General features: G+C 34.4%; 2 protein-coding genes across 3 annotated transcripts in view; both read right to left on the bottom strand.

The window, feature by feature from the left end:
- The window catches only part of LOC110116694 (isoamylase 3, chloroplastic), a 49,387-nt gene extending 42,239 nt beyond the window's left edge, over positions 1-7,148 (bottom strand). For both annotated transcript variants that reach the window (XM_028698581.1, XM_028698582.1), the window contains exons 1-3: positions 6,987-7,148; positions 6,766-6,852; positions 6,522-6,579 (exon numbers count right to left, since the gene is read on the bottom strand). In XM_028698581.1, coding sequence (XP_028554414.1) covers positions 6,522-6,579; positions 6,766-6,852; positions 6,987-7,097 — 256 coding nt within the window. In that variant the 5' untranslated portion in view covers positions 7,098-7,148. The remainder of the gene's footprint in view (positions 1-6,521; positions 6,580-6,765; positions 6,853-6,986) is intronic.
- Positions 7,149-16,723: 9,575 nt separating this feature from the next.
- On the bottom strand, positions 16,724-26,209 carry LOC114580590 (isoamylase 3, chloroplastic-like). Its single transcript, XM_028698584.1, has 5 exons — positions 25,934-26,209; positions 24,870-24,924; positions 24,698-24,772; positions 17,705-17,862; positions 16,724-16,982 (listed from the first exon to the last, which is right to left on the bottom strand). Exons 1-5 carry the CDS (start codon positions 26,053-26,055, stop codon positions 16,874-16,876), a joined length of 519 nt encoding a protein of 172 aa, XP_028554417.1. The 5' UTR covers positions 26,056-26,209; the 3' UTR covers positions 16,724-16,873.
- Positions 26,210-26,425: the final 216 nt, after the last annotated feature.

Genomic DNA, 26,425 nt, shown 5'->3' with positions numbered 1-26,425 from the left:
CATAGCTATTTTGACAAGTTTATGAGTGAGACAATAAGCAATAATACTTTAACATCTCTTTTTAAGGAGGCCAAAAAAATTTTGAATCTAGTAGCTAATGATTTTATCAGCCAAAGTGTCCTGCTATACCATAGAATGAAGTTCAATTATCAAGAAATCTCAAATAGATGATCTAGGGATATAATTTTATTTTTTTTCAAAAAAGATATGTATAAAGAATAAAAAAAGGCCAATCAAAATAAGAGATTTATCCAAGTGATCATGATAAAAGATGAAAATCATGGTTGCAATATAGTCATATTTTATTTTTGAAAAATTAGATATTAGTAATTCTAAAGAAGAGATGACTAAAGTGACTTCTGATAAGACATCAATAGCTTTATTCTTTATAATAGGTTTGTGTTTCAAAATGAAAGAGTACAATTAGATAACTTAAACCCATTTAGCATGCTTGTAGTTAATTTTTTGTTAGGTGTTGATAAAATTAAGGACATGTTGATCAAAATGTAGGACAAATTCATTGTAATATGTAGTGTCTCTAGCGTTTAACGTATTAAATAATGGCATAAAATTCTCTCTCATAAGTATAGTGTTACTTTGCCTCATTTAATTTTCACTAAAGCAACCAGCTGATTTTCTTGACTAAGCATGCCATTTATGTCGATTCTAAAGGCATCACAAGAGACTTCAAAGAGCTTAGCAAAGTGAGGCAACAAAAAAATAGGCTAAGAGATCATAAGAATTTTAATCCGGTCAAAGGCATTGTCTGCATCAGTTCTTTTTACAAACTTATCCTTAAAGATGTGTATGATTAAGATCATGATGGTGCTAAAATCTTTAAAAAGCCTCCTATAAAATGTGGCCAGTCCATAAAAACTTCTAACATTGATGAATGTTTTTGGTGTTGACCGCTACTTAATTGGTTTGACTTTAGCATAATTAGAGGGAGCCTATTAGTAAAAATGATGAAACCTAAGAAACTAACTTTTTTAAGAAGAAATATTTATTCATATTGATGTAAAGTTTTTTGGCATTTAAAGTTTCAAAAACAAGTCGATGATACCCTAACTGTAATTTTTCTTTCATGCTATAGATTAAAATTTTATCAAATTATATCACTAAAAATTTACTTATAAGTGAATTAAGTATTATAATCATGCATGAAGGCATTAGGAGCATTGGAAAACCCAAATGGCATAATTAATCACTTATATACACCACTTGGTATCTTAAAACCAACCTTCCATTCATCAACAAGCCTAATATTAACTTGATGATACACTTAAAAGATCTATTTTAAAGGAAATGATTGAACTATAAATAAGATTGCACTTGTCATCTAATCTAGGGATGGGAAACCTATAATTAATTGTGATATTATATATAGCTCAAGTAACTATGCATATTCTTTAAGAACATTTATTTTGTGTAAGAAGGGCAGGAACGACAGAAAGACAAAAACTTTCTTGTAAGAAGCCCTTCTTAAGGATGGTAATTACCAAACATTGTAATTATGTGTTCAATTAGGTTTATTCTAAAATGGGTAGGTTAGACCTTTTTATAGTGGTAATAACTTGGAGAAAAATAATTTTCTCTAGAGTCGTCGAATAATATCCAACTTTTTAAGTTTTTTTTTCTTTTTAGATAAACATCCATATACAATTTTTTAAAGCATTGAGATAGCAATAATAACCTTTCTTAAATAAGAAACAAATCTTAGTTAAAAGGCAACTCTATCAAATTCTTCCGGTCAGGAAAATTCATATACTGTTGTAAAAATTGTTGATCTCTATCGTAAGCAACATGTGCCTTCAAGCTCCTTGATCTTGGCTTCTCTGGAACCCTAATGATGAGGACATCAGAGATCAGCGGCTACGATCTGGAGTTTATTTTTTGATGTGTTTTATGTACTAGTTTATTTTATATTTATGTTTTTTCCATTTTACCCCTAGGGGTGGTCATGTGGTGTTGTAGCCCGAAGGGCATTTTAGTCATTCTTTCTTTTCTTTTCTTGAAGCCTATTTATAGGCTAGTTCTCTTGTATTTTGGCTTAATGAATGAATGAATTATAAAAAAATTCCCGCACATGTGTTATTTGGAGAGTTTTGAGAGTTATAGGAGAGAGATTTGAAGAAATCCCTAGGGAGGGAAATCAGATCACCCACCAACCTTGGAGACGGACGGATTCGTGGTTCTTCTTCCTTACCTTTCGTTCTTTCCTTTTCCATTCCCTTCATCCTCTTCCATTGAGCCACCTACATCCCCAACCTCCTAGCCAACGGATTCCCTAGCCACAACCCACCTTGCCACCGGCCAATTCCCCCCACCAACCCATCTCCCCTCCACACCCAAACCGGCCCTTCCTCTCTCACCACCAAACCATTCAAACCACAAACACTAAACCTAATCCTAGGCTAGCCACCGGCCATAACATCTTCCCCAACACCTCCAAAAATTCAAATCCCTTCATTACTTCTTTCCTTTTCCATATAAACATTTTGAGAAAGCTTTCAATCCAATCAACCAATCAATATTTGACATTCAAATTGTTTCCTAAAATAGAATTCTATTTTAGGAAACTTCTCCAATCAAATCCAAAACAAATTTGAATTGGATTGAAATTAATTCTTCCCTCCTTAATTGGAATTCCCAAAGAGGCAAGCATTAAAACCCTCTCCCCAATCCCCTCCCCTCCTATGGATGCCGCCGGCTCACATGCCTCCTTCCCCATGTAATTTCTTCCCAAACTTGGAGTAGGGAGATTGAGAGGGAAACAATTCAATTTTTAATCCAAATTTCAGATTTGAAACATTTCCTATTTGGTATGATCTATATTAGGAAAGTACTAACTCTCAATTTCAAAATTCAAAATTGAATTAAAGGAGTGCTAAGTCATCCTTCCCTCCTAATCTATTTAATTCAATTTTAGAAACCCTCATTAAGCTTCCCCAAAAGACCACCCTCTTTTGCAGCCGTCGGCCCCTCCATAATTCCCCTTTTAAACTTCAAGCTTACTTGTTGTCCAGAAATTCCTGGATGCTAGAGGAGGTTGTCCTCCCTTCCAAACCTGGGAGAACTATTGTCCAAGGCCACCTGCCTGCTGTCCAACCCTTGTGAAGCCATCGTTACTGCCTGAAACTGTTCGAAATCGCTGTCCCAGGTTGGCTGCTTGTTGTCCAAAGGTTCGAGCTTGGGTTGTTGCTGTCCGAGCCATCCAAGAGGCCGCCAACAGCTGCTCAGGCTTGCGAGGAGGTTGAAACTTAGCAAAGGTTGAAATCTTTCCTTAGCTCATACCTTCCTCGTTGATCCTTACTTGTGGTTTTGATTGATTCATGTAAAATCTTGCAACGCTCCGTTAAAGCTTAATGTTTAGTAGAGATTGTGTGAGAGATCTTTCATAGCACTACTCTTATTGTTAGATTTGGGATTTCTTGTTGAAACCTATCTCGTATGCAATGTCAAGAGTAATTAATTGTTATATGGTTTTTACTTTTCGCAAGTAACTTGGCCTAAGCTTGTGTTACTGCTCTTTGTGTTTTATTTTATTGTTCACCATAAAGCTCTAATTAACTTGCTCTTAATCATCAAGCATGCAAAGTCTTTAAATAAATCATAATTTCATATATGTCCTGCATCACCTGTACTCTGATACCAATATGATGTAAGGTTTACAAGATCTTTACAATGAAGGCAGCAACTTGATTTGTATCCTCTTGTCGTGGTGGTGAAAGGGTTATTTGGGTGATGGTGAAATGTGTATTTAGGGTTTGAATAGATTTGATGCTGAAACTTTTGGCCCTTATGAAAAAATGTAGGCACTGCAGATCAAAAATTTAGGATGTTAGTAACCTAAAATTCATGTTTTAATGAATTTTGAATTAGTGGTTAAGTTGTGATATTTTTTAATTCAACTACTCACAAGAAAATTGTCTCTCTATATTAAGATTGTGGCAATAGTATCATGGAGTTACTGAGGAGTTGAGACCTTGAAAGGTTGTAAAGGATAACGGGGAACAATTTGGAGAGAATTTTGAAGATGATAGATGCATTTTGGGGTTGAGGAAAGCTAGGCTCAAAGCTAAGTGAGAAGACAAAAACTGTGTGGAAAGAAGATGAATAAGGGTGAGAATAGATAAAGAATGACTCACCAAAGCCCTAAGAGATCAGCCACCAAGCGTCACCGGAGAAGCATAAAAGCCACCAAGCTTTTCTACATGAAATTGCACAAGCAAAAAAAAATTATTCCATGAAACAAAAATTACATAGAAATGTCCTATTTATAAGCCTTTTTCAATTCTAAACAACTTTCAAAAGCATTGGACCCAATAAAATACTATTATATTGATAGATAAATTTCCTAATACAAAAAAAAAGAATAAGAGAAAAGAATTTTTAAAGCTTCCAAATACAAAAAATTTTGAATTATACAAATACGGTAAGTAGAGTGATCTTGAAATCAAGCAATTTAGAAAAAAATTTACCTCATTGAATGGTATGTCCCACCTACCCATCAAGGAACCTTAATTAAACCTCTTAATTATTCTTTAATAATTTTTGAAGTGATTATGGGTCATTCATGAGCTTGCATAGAGAGTTGTACATGATTAACAACCTAAATTTTAATGTAAGGCTTTTATTTGTAGCCTTTTTATTGGCCTTAGTCATGGTGTTGCATCAATTAGTACGATGATTTATTGACTAAGCCTTGATGATTATATAGGCGGGGTATGCTGAGGAAATAGAGTTATGAGTGATGTTGACAACTTAAGTGATAGGGTTGCTTGAAGGTTGCAAACAACATAATCAAATCTGAAGTGAATTATAGTGAAGCTGTTGAAGCAAGCAAAGCAGCTGACTATGGAATGAGTGGGGAAGCAACTTGAAGATAAGGGATCAATGTCACCAACAATGATGCAAATCAGCAAATGAAATCCTTTTTCTCTATTGTGTCCTGTTAAGAGTCAAATTCTCATCTAAATTTAATAAAGAAATGTCATTTCAAATATTTTCTAACCAAGCCTTTTTGAAAGCACATTCCAAAAAAAAATACAAGATGTTAGTCTTATGCAGGCTTTTATTAAATGTGTAATTAAAGTTTTGTAGTTTTTGAACTGTATACAATTTCTTTTAATAAATAATATAAAACTTTCATTTATTTAAATATCAAGCTATTCGAGCTGAGCTCGCAAGTCGACGAGTCGGATCTTATTAAGCTCGGACTCGAGCTCGTTTAATATACAAGCTCGATTTTGAGCTCAATAAGCACGACTCGCGAGCTTGTTATTGAGGCGAGATCAAGCCAGCTTGGCTCATTTACACCTCTAATATGACATCACTATATTAAGGTTACAACCTAAGCCCAAATGATCTTTTGATGGCAAAACCTACAAGTTGTGAGGTATAAGGCGCATGAAGTTTTTTGTTAGCCAAGATCAACTTAAAATGGGTCATTTGTATAAGTTTTTCCCCAAATCCATGAGGTCTTTTGGCCAACACACCCTAAGATTGTTGATAAGAATTCTTCAATCAAATTAGTCAACTACCTTTGCTAACTAGATAACCAAGGTTAATAACAATTTTGAACAATAGAGCCATGAGATTTTGAAAAGGATTGTTATCATTTCCCCACCATCTACACTAAGTAAATAGACATAAACCTTTTCCTGCAACACAAAATAATGCTAATAAAGTAAAGTAACATAGAGTCTATAAACTATCTTTAATCAAAAGTTCTCGTGATCAAGAAAGAGAATTAATTATTATCTCGAACCAAATCATAAAGTCCTCAAAATGAAAACTCATCTTATCAGATATCCAATGTCTATTGAAAAAATCATTCTAGAACCATTTTAATACAGACAATGCCATATAGGAATTTTCATAGCCCATAAAGATCTACAACTATGTAGTTAATGATAAATAATTAAGAGGTTGGTCATGCACCAATAAGACATGAAAATAGAATTAATGGGAAAGGACTATAAAGGATAAATTCTAGACCAAAATTATATGGTAAAAAAAAAAGACTGATCTAGCATTAACACCAAATATAGCACTTATAGAAATGAATAGAAGAGTAGGATTCATAAAACTTACAACAAAGCTAGGAAGCTACGATAATGATCAAGAATTTAATCACAGATAGCATATCATCAAAGGCTCTTTAGCATCCAAGTTGCAAATAAAAATAAGGATGCTTGTGATAAATATTTTGCAATTGTGTTATTATTTTTACTGACGCTCTAGTATAATTCCCCTTAAGGAAAATCATGGTAACGTTTAGATGCTCTCGATATAACTATCTGAATCCATTCATAAATTTATAGCAAACAAAAGAATGCAAAATTTCAAAGAAGATCAACTCATCTGAAATATGTTACTAGAACTTCATTGATAGAACTTTTTAAAGAATATGAAGAACGTTTGCCAAGTGTATGTGAAATACAACTAAAAGAAATGTCTATCAAGAAAAATTTTAACACATTTGCCAAATAATATTCTTTAGGGTTTGATGAAATTACCACAGCCAGAGTAATTAAGCAGTTGGGCATTCTTTTGCAGATCCGTCATGTAATAAACCTACAAGAAATAAAGAATTCAAAGGGTGTGAATGGAAAAAAGTGAATGCCAATTTATATCCATGTATGCATTTGCTGCCCTGACAAGATTGCGCACACCAGTGCAATCTGCTTCTTCAACAAATGGTGTGAGTCCATTTTATAATCTTAGAAAATCACTTTAAAAAATAAGGATTTTAATTAGCACCTTATTATCAATACCACGAAATGAAGTGGTATATGGGTTATTATCATCTGCTTCATTAGTATGGTTGTAAACCACATCTAAAATGACCTGTAAAACAGCCATGATGAATTTTAGTTGAGCTGCAAAAAAATAGGTACAGATAGCAAGTAAACATGCGTGGGTGGAATTCAGTGTATCATGGGTAATAGGAGACCTGGGTGATAGGAGAATAGGTAGAATACCTCAATTCCAGCATTATGAAAAGCTTTGACCATTTCTTTGAACTCTTTTGATGCAACCAAAGGTCCAGCTCCTGTGGTAGCATATCGGCTCATGGGAGCAAAAAAATTCATTGTGGAATACCCCCATGTGTTGATCTAGTAAATTAACATAATGTTAAATTATCAAATCTGAGTAGCGGTGACCAGAACATTAGATGTCAATAATATAGGGAAAAAGGTTTTACTAACACTAACATATTGTAGAAGCTTGGGTTAATATAATGGAATAAAAAGAACAACAGGGACAAAGAATGAAGTTAATTTTAATAGTGGGGAACTTCTAGGGAAGAAAATGGATCCACATAAGACTATTTTAGATGAATGTAACTTCCGGTAGCTCCCATGAATATGAAAGATAGTTGAGTTCCCATGAATATGAATGATAGTTGGTAGGTTTCTGCAGCAAGTAAAAAAGATGCTAACCATTTTCGGATACTAGTAGGAGATCACTCAACAAAAGCCACTCCCTCCCTCAGACCTCCTTAATGTAATAATAAGAACTCAATAGTTTTTCTTGAGGTTGATTTGGTATATTTAACTAAATTTCTTCTGATGTGTCAAAATTTATTTAGATCCAAATTCAAGATATCCTGTGAGTGCAAACTCTCATAGTTAAATCTCACTCTTACTCTCAAGACAGTATTTTCAATTAAGTAGATTTTAAAAGCTCCTATTTTAGGCTAATATTTAGTAGTTAGATATGAATTTAATTACGTGGGAATAATTGGGAATGAAAGTGAATCCGATCAAAATCCATGATTCTATAATCATTGCAAAACAGTGGATCCAAAATATATCAAGGTCAGAGAGTTTTGAAACATGATGTCCAAGAAACCTAATGAGCAACAATGAGTTTCCTAGTGTCTACAATAAGATAACCTGAGAAGATAATTGGAAATGCGTGCGTCGAAGACATGCTTCAAAAGTTAACATTGACTTGTTCATTGGCAAAGGTTGTGATGAGGACATCAGCAAGAGATTTCGATATGTGTACCATCGACGGAATCGTAGATCGATGGCTACGATTCAGAGCCTTTAGTTTTGATGTATTTTATCTTTTCTTTAATTTGCCTTTCAGTTTTCCTAGTTTACCCCTATAGGTAGTGAGTTCTTATTGCAGCCCCGAGGGCATTTGAGTCTTTCTTCTTTTATTTATTATTGAGGCCTATATATAGAGGTCTTTTGCTTTGTATAAGGTTAATGATGATTAATAAAATTTCATATTTCTGCCTCCTACTTTCTTGTGAGTTTTAAGAATGAAGTGAAGCCTAGGAGTGGCCAACGAAGTACCCAACAGCCCCTTTCTTAGGTTCTTGGTTTTTTTTTTTCCCCCCAAGCCGACAGCAACTTCCCCCCCTACCAGCCCCATCGCCAGCTTCCATCCATTCCCACCACCGGATCCCATCAACCCCTCCCCATCCGCCGGCAACCCTCAACCCTAAGTGGGATTTTTTCAAATTCAATTAGCTCTTAATTGCTTTCCTAAAATATCCTCAATTAGGAAAGAGTCTTTATTTGAATTCAATTAACTTTTGAATTCAAATATTTTCCTTATTTATAAAATCTAATTTAGGAAAGTTACTAAATCTAAGTCTAATTTAAATTTAAATTAGTCCAACTTCCTAAATTAAATATCTTGATTTGGAGGCTTTTGATTGCTCCCCAAAATCCCTCCCTCTCTACATACCCTTGCCCATGCCACCTCTATCTCGTGTTAAATCCCCCTTCTCTCTCTCCAATTTGCTCATTAAATCCTAATTGAATTTCCTCCCTAAATCTCTCCTAGCCGCCACCTCTTCTAAAAGCCCAAAATTTCGGAAAGTTTTGAATTTCAAAACGGCTTCCCTCCCATAGAAAATCTGAAATCAAAATTTCAGATTTCTCCTACAACCTTTAGTCTTCCTTCCATATCCCAATCTCTTGGAACCCCACCCTAACCTAGCTGAAACCCTCCCCTTTCCTCTCACCCTCATAACCTCTCCTCCAACACAAATCCTTCAAGGATCGAGTCAAACAAACCGACGTCACCTCCATGAATGGTCGATCCTGAAGTCGACCATGGGTTTGCATACAACTCCCAAGGGCAAATCGGCATCCTTCAGTCGCCCTTCTTTGATCCAGACTGGGAATTTGAAGATTCAATGGAAAGCTACGTAGATCGCATACTCTATCACCTCGCCGAGACAATTGATGAGCAACGCCCTGGACAGTGGCAAATCATCGGCCGACCATCAACTTCCCCTCCTCCGGCTACTTCTCTGGCGAACAATACCTTACGCGTCACTTGTCTTATGGTAGCATCATTAGGATTACTTCTAACATTTCTCCGCTAAACACCACTTACAAGAGCGAGAGTGAGGGAACATAGGGTGAACACTTCTGATTGTTAAGCCGTGGATTTTTGTTTTACTTTGTCATTAGTCTTACTTATTTACTTTGTTATTATTTGCAAGCATCATTTCAATCTCGTTGTAATCGTATGCTATTACATGACTTCTAATGAAAATTCAAGAATCTAACTTAGTGAAACATAAGTTTTATAATTGGCAAAGCTTTGTTCACATTATTATTAATTTCGCAAAGCAATTCTCGTTTTCATACATGTTTCACATCAGGTTGACACTGACTCATTTAGAGGTATTAAGTATTACTAAAAAAGAGCTAAAAGACATGGCATGACCACCAATTATCTATGAGATTCGATTATACTCGAAGAAGCAAGTATACTTAATTGTTGAGTTTAGATTTGATAAACGAGCTTACGATCATGGGTGCTAGTAAAAGTTATTTTTTATTGGGGATTTTGTCTATTGGTTGGCCAAGGAATCTTGTATAGATGAGTTTGTTTGTTTTATCTTAGTCAAGATTAATTTGGCTGAGGCCTATAACCTCAAGGCTGAGGAAAGCCCATATAAGGTTCTAATTTAATAAACTACGAAATTTATGTTAGCCCAATTAATTAGTTTGGGGCTCATTATTTACCTCTTATCTTTGTTGGAGGCTCCAGCTTATTAAGTTCACCATGTAGAGATATTTGGCCAAATGTTTTAGATCTCTATCTATCCCAAAAGATGTTCTAAAGATAATAAGCAGTTGGTGATCGAGATTCATTTTTTGATAGAGGAACTTCTCATAATCTCCACTATTTATTGGCAACATGCAACTATGGCTTAATCTCAGGGTGGCATGGGACATCCATCTCATGCCATCCTTAATATATTATAGAAGATAAAAATCTACCATGAAAACTTTTCAGAAATATAATCTCATGAACTCGTACATGAATGCATGCTTTCCATTTGGCTTTGGAAATATGGGAAACTTCTTCGTTATGGAAGGAGTATAAGTTGGCTGGCTCTCAAATGTGGCAAACTTTTTTTTTGGATTGGTTTTACTAAATTTGTCTCAGTATAATGTAATCCTTAGTTAAAGAGCTACTCTTTGCTGGAAAACATAGATCCTCAGGTTTCTTCCCTATTTAATTCACCTTTACATTCTCATGTTAATGCTAGGAAGTTCCTCTAATATTTCTAACACTACTTGCCTAAACGTTATTAAGATCATTACTTTACAAGAGGAGGTTGTGGTCCTCTGGAATGGAAACATAACTTTCACCTTAAATATTACAAGAAAAGATATCTATTGGAATGTTTAAGAATTGAAAGAGGTTGGTAATTCTCGCTCACATTTAATCTTTTGCTTCCACTATATTCTCTGTGGTTTACAAAAGGAATTCCCTTTCTAGTGGCCGGATCAATCTCTTTGAGGCTTCTCTTCTTCCAAATTTTAGATCAAAGTGACTCTTGCCACAACCATAAACTTATCAACAAAATATTATATCTTTTGACTGTTTTGGTTATCATCTATAACCTTTATATGGGTCAGTATGCTTGTATACATAACTCTATCATCGCTTCGCCTAAAAACCATCAATTGAAGATCGAACTCCTTATTTATCATGAACTTTTAAAAGTGAGTTGCGAAACCCATAGTGATCTTCTAAGTTGAATGACTTAATTGAGTAGGATGAACCATTATTATGTTATATCTTCTCTTTGTTGGTCTTATATTGATTTATAAGGATTCTCAGTTTTTTTTTTTTTTTTTTGCTAGCAGCCTGCCACCCAATTTCCTGATGATCATGTTGCTCAAAGTTTTTTGATCTAAGTTCTTGTAGCTTTTGCTCTCTACAAAGCTAACCTTTGTTGATCCTTTGTTAGTTTTGCCTATTCCTGAGGCTTCACAATGCAATGCTTAGTTCAATTATATCTAGCTAGTGGATTTTAAGCTCTCTTTGTGGCTAGGAAGAGGATGATGACGTCAAGAAGTCCTATAGGCCACCCTATTCCCATCCCTAGATTGCATTAATTTGCCGGTAAATAAACCTATATTTCAAGTTCTTATCCTAATTTGAGGATCTTGGACTAGCTTCTTTGCCCACATCCGTCCATGATGTGGGAACCCTTGTCTATTTAACACTGCACCTGGGAGCCGATGCAGCGGCCCTTGCTCACTTGTCGGTGTATTCAAGCCATACAATGCGTCATTTCCAGGGAACACTCTAACATTAACACAATGTATTAAAGGATCATTGACATGATTATTCGACAAGTCTTGCGCTAATTGTCGACTATCTAGCGCAACCTTCCACTTTTCACAACCAGGACTTGAGACCTAGCAACACTTGAACAAACACATTGCAAAAAAAAACAACCGCGTATTTTTTTTTTCCTATTCTATTCTCTTTCAGTTCTATATATATATATTCCTTTTTTTGAGTTTATAAAGGATATCATATAGCCTTTAAATGTATTAGGATTTATATAAAAGCGCTTAAACTCAAGAGCTGGAAGCCAGCCAAGCCATAGGAGGAGAAGAAAAAAGGAAGAAAAGAGAGTGGGGTTTTGAGGGTTTTTTGTTAATATGCTTTAATGCTTATATGAGAAGTAACTGTGAGGTAAAGTTTATTTTGCGGTTATTTCAGATAGCTTTGAATTCTAAATTAAAAAAATGTTATAAATTGATAAATTTGTGTTTAGCTGGCTATTTACAAAAGAACATAGTTTAGAGTTAACAGTAACGAGGAAATGGATCCTGTATTCAATCGTCTGTCAGGAAAAAAACTCACATATTAATTCAATAAGCAAACTCTATCTTAATCATTTGCAAGTAAATTCAAATGTATTGAAAATTGGATATAAGCTACGCGATAGTTTTCATATTGAAAGCGCAACATTTTCGTTCTACAATCCATGATTATAAAATCACACGTTAAATTTACATAATGAAAAATACATGTTAAAGAAATATGAGTGTATTGACATTTGATGCAATTTTTGCATTTTAAAAAATAGGACAACTTGCACTTACTGGTTACAATTTTTTTTGCAATGTTAATTAACGTGCTTATAAAGAATGAGATATGTATTTAAATGTGCAGCACTGAAAATGAAACAAGCATATGAAAGGTCATTTATGAGGGATAGGTTGGCCATAATATGATATGATCACCTGTATACGTGGACAACAAAGGTGAGCCCTTGGAGGCAAAAGGGTCGCCAATTTAAATATAATATAATCACATGCATAAATGGGCAAATAATTTTAATATGGTATGATCACATGTATAGGTGTGGCGACAAAGACAAAGACGAGCCCATTTACAGGCAAAAGAATCCTCAATTTAATATGATATGACCATTTGTACCATTGGGGCTACAAAGACGATCAACAATCTGCCTCAAGGTTTACACCTCACCTCACTAAGCAAAACATCTCAACTCCCGATTTCACCTTTCTATATCTTGAAATATAGATGATGTAAATTATAGTTCTTCATGAAAATTTATTGATACTAGTATGCCTTTCATCATGAAAAAGAACTTTTTTTTTAAAACCAGTATATAGGTCATGCAAATACTCAACACATAATGTCATAAAATAATCAAATGCATGTCTAGGAAATGTAACAATAGGCTATATAATGGCTAAATTATGAAGAGTATAAGAATTAAAAATATATATAAAATCAAAGTTTATGAAATGTTGCAAGTATAAAATTAGTTTCTAGTTTCAAATTAAGAGAATGTTTCATATTCAGGCCCATACAAAACTTGGATTAATAGAAGGCTTATCCGACGATAGTGATGGTAAGTTGAAGAAAACTCCACTTATACAACTTTGGGCAACCCGCATACGCAACTTGGATCAATAGAATAAACTCAATTAGCATTACAAATTATTTTCATTCAATCAATCATGAAAAGTTAATAATAAACACAAACCATCAATCTCTATTTATAGAACTTGGGTTGCAAAGATAATGCAGAATAATTTAAAACCAAATATTAATCTGATTTTAAATTAAATATAATCGTTGGAAACATTTAAATTCAAGCCTAATATTATTCAAAGGAAGATAATTCATTATATCAGTAAATTAAATAAAAATTGTAAAAAATTCTGCAAGAAATGAATATTGAACTTAAAACTATTATGGTTCAACCATGTTGCAGCATGATTTGATTTCTTGTAATTGACCTACAAAAAATTGGCCTTTTCGCGTCCATGTAAAATTGTTTAAAGGGTCATAGTTTATCAGATAAATGATGTAAGATAATAATTTGTTGATCATGTTTGTGTTCATGTTTGTGTTCAAATGTTCATTAGAAAGGGGCTCATTATTGTCAAATTCTTAAATATGTTAATTGATAAGATTTGAAAGTTAAGTACTAAAAGAGAATAAAAAATGAGGAAAAAATTTGTTAAAGTTATTATCAATGTCTTTGTACAAGAGATTTTTGTTTACATAGACTTGTTCAGAGGCCTTAGATAAGGAAATTAATCAAACTAATTACAAAATACATAAAATATGAATGAAATAATCCACATAGGAGCCGATGCCTTTGAGAGTTCACGGATAGCGATTCGTTCAAGGGCAGCATTCCAAGGGTTCAAATGTCTCAATTCTTGTGCTCTAGAATTCCAAACTATGAGGCCCACAATCCCATGCAGGAGGCACGGAACAAGGAGAGGTGAAGCAGATCCCTTACACACTCCCTATCAAGCTACCATGAAAATACCACTTGTGGGAAGCTTGCTAAGTAGATATTCAAATTATTATTGTTGTAAGTAATTTTGTGAGAGCATCAGTAATTTAATTTGTTGTATGCATGTAGATCATACATATCACACCACTGTTGTTGTGTGCATGTAGGTGGATTAATCTACTTAGCCCATACATATCACACCAGTAGAGCTATTCCTTCTCACCTATTTTAGATTTGTAAATTTGTTATGCATAAGAATACTCTATTCTAGCTCTGGGGCTACTTTTGTAGATGAATGCTTGGGCTGTTCAACACTTCTTCTCCTTTGTCTTCTAGATGGGTTTTCTTTAGATGAGGAAACTTTATCATCATACCTTATGGGTGATACAGCCTAGTGGGCAAGCTGTGGGGCTCAAGTTATAAGGACCCTCTTCAAGGCAGAGTGATGGGGACATCAGAGCATGGAAGGTTTATCAGAGGCGTGGCCGGCGATCTACGGCCACGATCGAGTCATTGTATTTTTTTTTATTTATGTTGTCATGTTATTTTCTTATTTATGTAGTTTCTTATTTTCAGTGTCGTATATTTGTTTTATGAGATTTCTAGTTGTACCCTTTTAGTGAGGGATGTCGTATGTAAGCCCTGAGGGCATTTTCGTCTTTTATTTCTTGAGTCTCATGTACTAGGCTATTTATAGCCCTTTCTTTTATTTTTCAAGTAATGAATGAATGAATGAATGATTACAAAATTTCTTCCTTGCATGAGTTTGGAATTCTGCTTCACCTCTCCTTGTGAGAGCTTGAGAGTTTGAAAGGAGAGAAATCCCTAGGAGAGAGAGATCGGATCACCCACCAACCTTGGAAACGGTCGGGTTCGTGGTTTTCTTTCTTATCTTTCTCCTTTTCTCCTTCCACCACCCATACCGGACATCACTCCACCCAAACCATCTCCAACTCCAAGCCCTCATCTCATCCTAACCGAGCTCCACCAATTTTCCCCCACGAGCCGCCGGCCACCTTACCCGAACCCCCCTTCTCCCGCCGGCCCTAGCCTCCTCCTCACCTTAAATTTCATTGCCTAATTTGGATTGGAGTCATTGGGGCAGATTTTTTAATTCAAATCTAAACAATTTGACATTCAAAATTTTCCTTAATTTCTTAAATCTATTTTAGGAAAGTTTCTAAATTTATCCTATTTGAATTTCAAATTTAAATTGGAGTTAATTTGAAACTTTCCTAATTCCTAAATCCAAAATAGGAACCCCCAATCAATTGCCCCCAATCCCCTCTCACTCCATGATGCCGCCGGCCCTCCCTTCCCCATCCCATTAATGCTCCTTTAATTACTTCCTAAACCCAATCCTTCACTTAGGAAATAATTTCAAATTCCAAATCTCCTTTGGCCAAAATTTCCTAAGCTCATACACCTCCTTGTTTCTTTCCAAAATCAAGTCTTGCAAATTGGAAACAATTGGTTTATGTTTTACTTCGTTGTTTTAAACTACTAGTAGTTTTCTTCACTATTATTATAATCAAGAGTTGTGCAAATTCCTAATAAAAACATTGCATTCTTATGTAGTCCTGCATCACCGAGGCTTCAAGGTGAGACAACCTTTCAAAGACATAGGTCCTCTTTTGAGGGACCGCTTCAAAAATGGCGGTTATGGTGGCTTGCGCTTAATGCACGGGAAAATGTGCATGTCATGAAGGCATTTGAGCAGAATTAGGTCTCCCAATGTGCCCTAAAATAGTAGTAGCCCTGGCATTGGTTGTGAGCAACTATAGTCACGGGTGTTGATAATAGCATTAGTCAATTAGATGCTGGCTCTATGTCCCAACTAGACTGTAAACGAGGTAGTCTAGAGATTCATTCTATACAAATGAAAAACGAGATTAGAAATCAAAATTTGATGCATCACCACTCGGTTTCAAAATACAGAGACTTAAGATAACAAACTAATATAAACAAATGAGCAAGCTATATCATAAATACAGGAGTTTATAAACAAGCGCTCATTTAGGACTTCATTTTACAAATGATTTTTTTTGTTACTATAACTTATATACAATATGGAATGAGAAAATTCCCCAACAAAGTTGCCAAAAATCTGTGGACTTAGAAAATTCACGCCCCCACACTCTCCGCATTTAGGGACGATTTTAATGAATTTGAGTTAAATTTTTAGTACGTATATTAGATTATAAATAAAATGCTGCCAAGAAATTTCATCCTCATTTCGCAACGACTTTAAAATCTGAGTTCAAGTTTCTCATAGGTGCAAACCTCTATTGTAAATTAACCCTCCCAATGATGGACTAACACTTTCGATTAAGACTAGTCGTTAGATAGATACTAAATATCGAGCATATAATAACAGCAAATTTGATGTTTAGAATTTAAAATTTATCATCTTGTACTTAAAATGGATGATAGGAATGATGACAATCCATTCAAGATCTCCTGATTCCATCATTTTGAGTTGTCAATCTCTCATCTACTTAGTTAGAGGAGGCAGACAACTCAAGCTGATCGATAGAATCTTATCATCATGATGGCTTATTTGGTCTAAGGGTACTTTGTAGAGCTGAGTAGATGTTTGTCTAAGAAGACATTCAAGTCTGGCCTTAAAAAATAGCTTAATTCAAGCACTTCTACATTACCACGTTCATTTTTTATTAAACTGTACATGAACCAAAGCATGCCTATAATTCATAGGATAAATATGAACGTTTCCAATGAAAAAAAGGAATTGAATTAGATAGCATCTGCATAAGATAAGCTTGTCAAAAAGTACAATGATTATTCAACGCAAACCTCAACACATATATGCCATATGTCTCCAGTTTTGTTCTTTTGAGGATCTAATGGAACTTCAATCCTGCTTTTGAGCAGCTTTACAACACCATTCCTATCAGTAAAAGTATTAGAAAATTTTCTCAGAAAGTCCGGAGTAAAATTTACATTGTAGTTGGTCAAAACCAATTTCAAAAAAGAACACTTCATTGAAAATCCAAAAACTGAAATCCAACAAGCATACTAAAGAAGAACTCAATTAAGAATCAGAAATAGTTCATACTTTAGAATACAAAAAAGCCATGCCTCCATTGAGTGTGTGCAGAAAAGAACCATGCACATGCTCAATCACGAGCATACAAGGTACTTTACATAACATGTCAAAATTGGTGAAAAGAATTTTGCATGTCCAAATTAAAGCATTCCGATGCATTTTTAAAAGAAACAGCAAATTTACACACTTGATAGCATGATTTATCACAGATTATAACAACAGGATGGTTTTGGTGCTAAATTTCACTTGTATGATCAGAATCCAAATGACCATCAAAATAAAGATAATTTTAAAAATTCAATGGGTGCAAATAAAAGAAAAGCAGCATAACCAATTTCTAGGCACCACTAACTAGAGGCTTTTATACCTACTAACCTTCAAATAAATAAGTTCAATTCATATTATGATCATTTTATGGTAACCCAACATAACGTACACAGATATTCATGTATCATCCCTCCTCATATCATTAATAAATATATATATATAGTTCAATTTTCAAATTTTCTCCTACATACAAAATATACAAACAACTTCACCGCCAAAAAGTGAGGAAATAGCACCTCTCGGAGATGGATATGCAGAGAATTACTGAAGATGCATGCTGAGAAAACAAAGCAAAATTGATTCCACCGTCAACTATTGATGCTCCAAGCGGATGAGCCCTACCGACAAAATATTTCAACGGGAGACCAATCTCTAACATCTCAGAATCTTTTTCCTGGAGGAAAGAACTTAAACCATTGCTATGTTGAGAACAATTACAAAACATTTAGATGAAAAATTGCAATACAATGCATCTTATCCATGCATAAAAAAACTTTGAATGATGACTAACTTTCCTGTCAAATACTTTTTAAGTTCAAAGGGGAGATCAACTGTATTATGATGGTTGAAATGCATAGTTCAATTTCCAAAATCAGAAAGAAGAACAAGAGACAAGAAAACGCTAACTCAATTCATCACCAACATTATTATCATCAGCCACTCCCCAATATATGAGGCTACAAAATCAAATATGGATTCATTCATAGATTTTTGCTTAAGTTTCATTATTAGAATTCCATACATTAAAATCTGTCAGAATTTTAGTAACAATTTGCTTTATTACATTAGACTTGCTTAATTTCTTTTTTTTTTAAATAAGATTCAATGAAAATGCTCAATCTATGCTATATAAAATGTTAAATAAGAGGGCTTATGATGCAGGGCAATTCGGTTTTTCTAATGCAACTAATATGATACATGGTATAAATACATGCAAGGCAAACTAAGAATTCAGACATCACAAGCTGCCAAATAATTCAATCATTTGCTTTCCTTAATGTAAATAAGCGCTATTAGAATTAAAACTCAAACAATAATGTAATAATCAAAGTAATCCACGAAACTAGAAACCCATAAATGCAATGAGAAAATTGAATTTAATTTCCATAAGTTGTAATTCAGACTTGTCACTTTTATCAAAATCAAGAGCAATAAATCAGCAAATAACAAATTATGTAGATAAAATAAATAAAAAACAAAAAATAAGGAAAACTAGGCCTCAAGCCAATAGAAAGAGATGATTTCCTAGGAATTAGATAGTCACACTAAAACCACACTCAAAGGAATTACATAATCAACTAGCACTCACAAATGTGAAACATAAAAATTTTACTAACCTCATAAAAACTATTTAAAAACATCTTATCCCCTAAGCTAGTAAATATAGTTAACATAAAATAAGTTAAAATAAAACTTAAATTAAATTCCAAAAGAAAATGAACCACTGGATTTTAAATTTAAACCCATCTAACATTGTAGATAACCAGCAATAGTTCTCTACTCCCGCATCAACATGAAGTGTGTACAACCTAAATACTTCTCTACTCCCACATCAACATGAAGTGTGAACAACCTAAATACGGCAACTCCAAGATGAAAGTTCTACACAGGTGCAACTTCACAAAAACGCATGCGTTAACACAACTGCAAGAACCATGTGCATGCAAGCCTTTCACAAAATGTAAAACCAACAAGGCTGGACCGCAACCATAGCCCCTATTCATAATTATCCAAATGCCAACATAGACACAACAACAATATCAAGCATTTATCCCACTACATGGAGTCAGCTACATGAATCATTTTTCTTTATTGTGTCCTATTAGGAGTCAAATTCACATTTAAACCTAAAAAAGAAATGCACTTCTAATATTTTCTAACCAAGTCTCTTTAGGTCTACCTCTAATCCTCTTAACATAAACCATATCTAATACATCTACTCTCCTAAACGGGTAATCTGAAGGCCGCTATTTTATATGACCAAACCATCTAAGACGACTCTCTATAATCTAATCTGCCACTATAGCTACTCCAACCTTTTAACGTATATACTTGTTTCACATTCTGCTAAAGCTACTCATCCACCTTAGCATCCTCATCTCTGCAACACTTAATTTTATGCTTCACTTTTAATGGCCAATATTCTGCGCCATAAAGCATTACAGGTTTCACCACCATCCTATAGAATTTTCCCTTAAGTTTGATGGATACTTTTCGATCACACAATAGGCATGATGCATTCCTCCACTTCAACCAACCAACCTGAATTCTACTAATAATATCCCATTTATTTCACCACCACTTTAAACAATAGAATTGAGCTATCTAAAAAGTGTACTCTTTTTAATAACTTGATCGCTCAAAATCACAATCCCCCACTAGATCTATTACTACTAAAATTACACTCTATGTATTCAATTTAGATCTACTCAAATGAAAACCTTTAGACTCTAAAGTTAACATCCATAAATTAAGTTTTCTTTCAACTCCTTCTCCGGCCTTATTAACTAGATGAATATCATTAGCAAAAATCATACACCAAGGTACATTCACTTGCAAATGTCTAATAAGAACATCCATGACAAAAGAAAGAATATATGGGCTTAGAATTGATCCTTGATGTAATCCAACTGAAATAGAAAAATACTTGGTCAAACCACTTTGTGTTTGGACACAAGTAACACCTGTAGCATATATATCTTTAATGACTTAAATATAAGTATTATTAACTCCTTTATTTTCTAGGACTCTCCAAAGCACTTCTCTTGGAACATTATCATGTGTTTTCTCAAAATCATAAAATATAATATATAGATCCTCCTTATTCTCTCTACACTGCTCAATCAAACTTCTTAATACATGTATAGCTTTCATAATAGGCAAGAATCAAAATTGATGTTGAGAAATATTAGTATCACGTCGTATCTTATGCTCAATTACTCTTTCTCATAGCTTTAATGTATGACACATTAATATAATTCCTCTGTAATTCGCACACTCTTATGTATTACCTTTATTCTTAAAAATAGAAACCAACACACTCCGCCTCTCATCTAGCATTTTTTATTCAAAATAATATTAAAAAGTTATAAGTCAAAAAATTCAATCATCTCCTAAGCATTTCCACACCTCTATTAGAATTTCATCATGTCCAACAATTTTTTTTCACACTTCATTTTTCTTAAAGCCTCTCTAACTTCAGTTTTGCCAATATGACGATAAAAATAAAAATCACAATTTTCATTTAAAATGTTTAAGTTATTAAAGCTCAATCATATTCTCACAATCTTTATTAAAAAACTTATCGAAATATCTCATCCACCTATCTTGAATGCCCTCTTCTAACAAGAACATTTTTTATCTCCATCATTAATACACTTCACTTGAACTAGATCATTACTTCTACCTCATTACTTGGCTAACTTATACATATAACTATTGCACTCTTTAATATATAATCTATTATATAAATCATTAAATGCTAAATTATTTGCATCGTATACAGCTTTCTTAGCATCCTTACGAATCTCACTACATTTTTTCTATTTTTCTAAGCTTTCACATCTAAACAAATTTTTATAACAAAACTTCTTATTTTTTATCTTTTCTTAAGCATTTTGATCCACAACTAACAATTTTTACTATTAGGAGTTTTCCGTTTGACACTCCAAACATATAATTTGCAACATTTAATATCACTAGTTATTTTTTCCCACATACTATTAGCTTCATCATGCACCATCAAACCTTAAGATCTAGAATCCTCCTCTCAAAAATATTTTGTTAGCATTTTTCAAATGTCCCCATCTAATTCTATGATAACATTTTACTTTTTTTTCATATTTCACCCCTTCATCTTAAAGATTAAAACTAATAAGTGATGTTGATTAGATAAACATTCACTCAGTATGACTTTACAATCTTTACAATCTAAATGATTTATTTTTCTTATAAGAAAATAATCAATCTAAGTTTTATTATATGCATTCTTATAAGTAATGAGATGCTCATCTATTTTATTAAATAATTTATTAATAATTACAAAATCATAAGCTAGAGCAAAAATCTAATATAGTCATATCGCCTTTATTACTCGCTCCAAACCATAACTATTATGAATGATATTAAAATCTTCCACCACTCTATAAATATGTCCATTTAAATCTCCTCCAATAAAAACACTTTCTTCAAAAAATATTCATTTTATTAATTCTTCTAAGTCATTCTTAAATTTTAATTTTGAACACATCCAAACATACTTGAGAAATATAAACACTTATAATATTAATAATCTTACTATTAACAACAATCTTTAAAACTATAATTTTATCTTCAATTCTATTAATTTTTATAACATTATCCTTCAAATTCTTATCTATAATCACATAGACAATGCCTCAAAATTTCCACTGGCCAAGGAAATAACCTCAGACTTTAGAAGGAATAAAATTACCAAATGTTACCCCAAATATGAATGTTCAGAACAATGGTTGCAATAACCGGCCAACCACAACATCATCAATTATTTGTGGGAATTGAACTAAACTCGATTAAAATTGGAATTATGCCAAGCTAGGTAAAGTTATGAAATAAAACACAACTCTTTCTCTGATGTGGCACAAACATGCAAGGACGATTATATTAAGGAATTTGCACGCTTAATATTTACAGCACAATAATTATATCTTTATAGTGATTTTGAACAACAACATAAAACATAAAGAGCGGTGACATAAGCTTAGGTTAAATCACATGTGTAGGAGTTAAGAAAGTAAAACAATCAATTAGTCTAATATTGCATACATGGAAAGTTTCAACAAGAAATCCCTAGACTAATAATGAGATTAATACTATGAAGGATCCCTCACACAACTCTATAATTTATTAGGCTTTAGCGGAGAACTAACACGATCTCAGTGAATCAATTAAATTCCACAATTGAAAGTAACGAGAAAAATACAGAGTGAGGGAAAGAGTTCACCGAAGGTAGCCGACGATGGATGGATTGATTGACGTCCCACTATTATCCACGATCCGGTTGGAAGGTGTTCCTCAATTGACGGTGCCAACGTGAAGACGATGCGTTCAACGTAGCTTTCCACGGAGTCGTCGATGTCCAAATTGAAATCAAAGAATGGAGATCGAAGAATGTCAGTCCGGTCCAGAGAATCCTCTACGAACCCATGATCAACATTCGGGTTGGCCTTGCATGATTGTCTAAGAGATAAAGTAGAGAGTGAGAGGGGGAAGGGATCGGGTAGGTTCGACCAAGCAAAGGGGAAGAAGGGAAAAGTGTTAAATCTGAAAATAATTTCAGATCTAGTGAGTAATTAGAGAGTAATTTCCTTGAAATTTAAATTTGAAACGAGTGGGAATTAGGAGGGAAAGTGGGGATGGAATTGAATTAATTAGATCATTAATTTATGGGACCTAATTAATTAGAGAGATGAGGGGGAAGGGGCCGGCCAAGGAGAGAGGAGAGAGAGAGAGGGGTTAAGCATTAACGAGGTGGGCCCAAGCAATTAAGGGGATTGAATACTTAAATCTGAAATTAATTTCATATTTAAGTTAATTGGGTGGTTTCCCTAAATTAAAGGAGGAGAATTTAAAAAGAGTTTTGAAATTCAAATATTTTGAATTTGAATTTAATTCTCGTCCTAAATTAGTGGGGCTAAATTAAGAAAGCATTTATGGTGGATTCAGATTCAAAAATTTGGAGAGAATTATGTGACCAGCGGCTATTGTGGGGGAGAAGATGTGGCCGGCGGCTTTAGGTGGTAGAGCAAGGGGTAGGTGGGTGGAGGCTTCAAGCCGGCGGCCAAGGGCATGGGCTAGGTAACTTAGATCCACGAATTTGAGCACTTTCCTAATATGGATTATGTCAATTTAGGAAAGAATTCAAAATCTGAATTTAAAATCAGATTTTGAGTTGGAGCTCCCTTCTAATCTTCATGCTCCACTTTTGGAAAGAGGCAAGACACTCAATTTTGGATCCATGGGAGGGGAAGGCCGGTGGTTAGGGTTTGGGGTTTGGGTGGAGTTTGGCTAAGGAGGAAGGGGTGTGGGTTAAGTGGAAGGGATCTTGTTGAGGTTGACTGGCGGCTTGGGGACTTGAAGTGGCCGGCGGGTGTATGGGGAAGAAGAGGTGGTCGGATGTAAGGGAAAGGAAGAGACTAAGAAAATACTAAGAGTACTAACCGCGAGTCCCAGAATCCACCGGCGCCTGACGGGTGATGCGTGGCCCTCTCCTAGGGTTTCTCCTCTCAAGAACCCACAAAGAGATCAAGAATAAGAAAGCTGAAATTTTTATTCATATTCATCATTAACCCATAATATAATAGAACTAACATATAAATAGGTCTCATTGAAAGAAAAGAAACAATGACTAAAATGCCCTTCGGGCTACAACACCACATGACCACCACTAGAGGTAAAATGGGAAAAATAAAAATATAAAATAAACTAATACATAAAACATATCAAAAAAAATAAACTCTAGATCGTAGCAGCTGATCTCTGATGCCCTCATCATTCTCTCACCATTATCATTGGCATATTCCATATTCTTAATTACAGTAATAATATGAATAAATAAAAAATGCATAGATTATTGCTTGATGAGATGCCTTAGACAAGAACAAAAATTTCCATCAACTTCAAAACTAATACATTATTACACTTGGTAGTCACCAACAATTCAGCTTTGACATTCAAAGAACTTGAAAGCATATCAGCAACCCCAATTCTGAGGAATAACCCCTTAGTCCCTTTTTTTTTAAATTTCCCTTAAAATTCATGATCTGATAACTATCAAGTAGATAAATCAAGTCCATTATTAATTTCAATAAATAAAAATAAGTTATAAATTTATCACTTAAAGAGAAACATGTAGTAACATGCAAATACATGTATGCATAAAACAAGAACAAAATAATCTAAGACACATGCGTTTACACATGCTTTGACATAAGAACATATGCATGCATTGCATGCTCATGCATACTAGAACACATATGTCTATTGTGTTCATGCAAATCCATACTGTACAAAACACCCTACATAATATAACTTTGTGTGCATAACTTGTATTTACAGCAAATAGATAGTATAAGCCAACAATATTTGATATTTCATGTGCCAAATGCATTAGATCCAGAGAGAAGATGTCCTTAAACACTTTAAGTCTCTATTTTGTTTCAGTAAAACATCTGGGAGTAAGTTCTTCGTACCTCTAAAACACTTCCTTCGATGCCTTGGTTATACACCCCTCCAACGAGACGGTTGGCAAGGTTGATTTCCCTAACCTGTCCAAATCATCAAACTTTTCATGAAATGAAAATAAAATTCAAACCATAAGAGGAAAATTTATGAATCCAGAAGAAGTTTACACAAGACTCATGCCTTGCTAAATATTTCATGAGACCTTGAAGAAATAATAGATCTACACATTCTCACTCTGCACAAACATTTGGGAGAGAAGTTAATGCTTCAAATTATATTTCTTCCGAAATAAGACGGACTACTAACTATATAATTTGAAACAAGAGATGTCAAAGTCAATGTTAAAGCAAGATTAAACTTCTACACAAGTGAATAAGCATATGTCTGCACATCAAACAATAGCCGAGGAAAATGTCCGCTGCAAGCATAAAGCCAAATATCGCACCAATTCAGTATTTCAATTACAAGTAAATTTACAAAGGTCTCATTACATAAGGAAGCCATGTACAGACAGAAACCAGATACTAAGCCACCTCATATGATTATTAATATTTCAAACATATTATCTGTAACCTACAAACTCTTTTGATACTTCCCATTCACATAAAATCCTTCAAAATTTCAGAATGAGTAATGCTGGTAGCATAGTATCAACTTCCTACCAACAAAATTTTGATTTAGATCATTTCAGCCAGTCAACACACTATTCCACCAAAGTCCTACATGGGTCCTGGTTGGGTACCCATGCCCACCCATTGTGACTTCTGGGATGTTGTAGCCACCGATACCCACCCACTTTTTTTCACGCTTTTTGAATGCAGTCCACAACGGATTAATGGCCTTGAGGTCTTGTTGCCCTTTGCTCTAACGGCAAACTTTCAAGCTGCATATCAGAATTTAATGTGGTCGCAGTGCGGTTCAGGAGGATTGTAGTAATATAAGCCATACAGTGATTAGCAATGTAAATCAGTTTATCCCTCGATGTTGAGTACCCACTCATACTCACCCAATAGGGTATGGGTGGGTTCGTGGAGGGTGTGGGTATGGGTACCCAATACAGGGCTTTGTATTCCACCCGATCATAAATCACGTCTCTTTTAACTGTAATTTTCTTCCTCCGGAGACCTTCAAAAGCTAAAGCATGAACGTTTACATGAAGGAAAACATGCTAGGGTTACTAAAAAGCTTCACATTCAATACGACAGGTAGAGAAACTAAAGAGAAGCAAGGAAAGAGAATGAAACCCCATGCCGAGTTCGAAGGGGGATCGAGAACCGTATAGCGAGTTGAAGCCGTGACTAGCATTGCTAGAAAGAGTGGAGACAATGGACTTCACTCCATGGCTTGGAAGGCAAAGCGATCCCATGGAAGTAAAAGAGAAGAGTATACGGAAAGGAGATTGGGGCTTGGGGAGTCTGATCCAGCATCGAAGAGTGCAGAAAACCGGTAAAGTTATACTTATAGGCTATAGCACCACCGTAGCGATCCCGTCACCGGCTCATTGACCGCCATCCCAGTAGAGGAGAGGCGGTTTAACTCTTCGACTCCCCGGGGCCATCGGATGGGATGTTGTGGCGCTAATATTATATAATAATCATAATTTGATCATTGAGAATAATTATTATTCATTCATTCTATTTTAAATTACTAAAATTAAATATAATTAATTCAACATTTTAAGGAAATAAATTTAAGATGACTATCTTATTATTTTACTTTAAGATCATAATCATAAT

The sequence above is a fragment of the Dendrobium catenatum genome, unplaced genomic scaffold (genome assembly GCF_001605985.2).
Source record: "Dendrobium catenatum unplaced genomic scaffold, ASM160598v2 fragScaff_scaffold_1116, whole genome shotgun sequence".
In the NCBI taxonomy this organism is placed as follows: domain Eukaryota; kingdom Viridiplantae; phylum Streptophyta; class Magnoliopsida; order Asparagales; family Orchidaceae; genus Dendrobium; species Dendrobium catenatum.
Note: the sequence above shows the minus strand (reverse complement) of the source record. Positions and strands in the feature narration are given on the sequence as shown.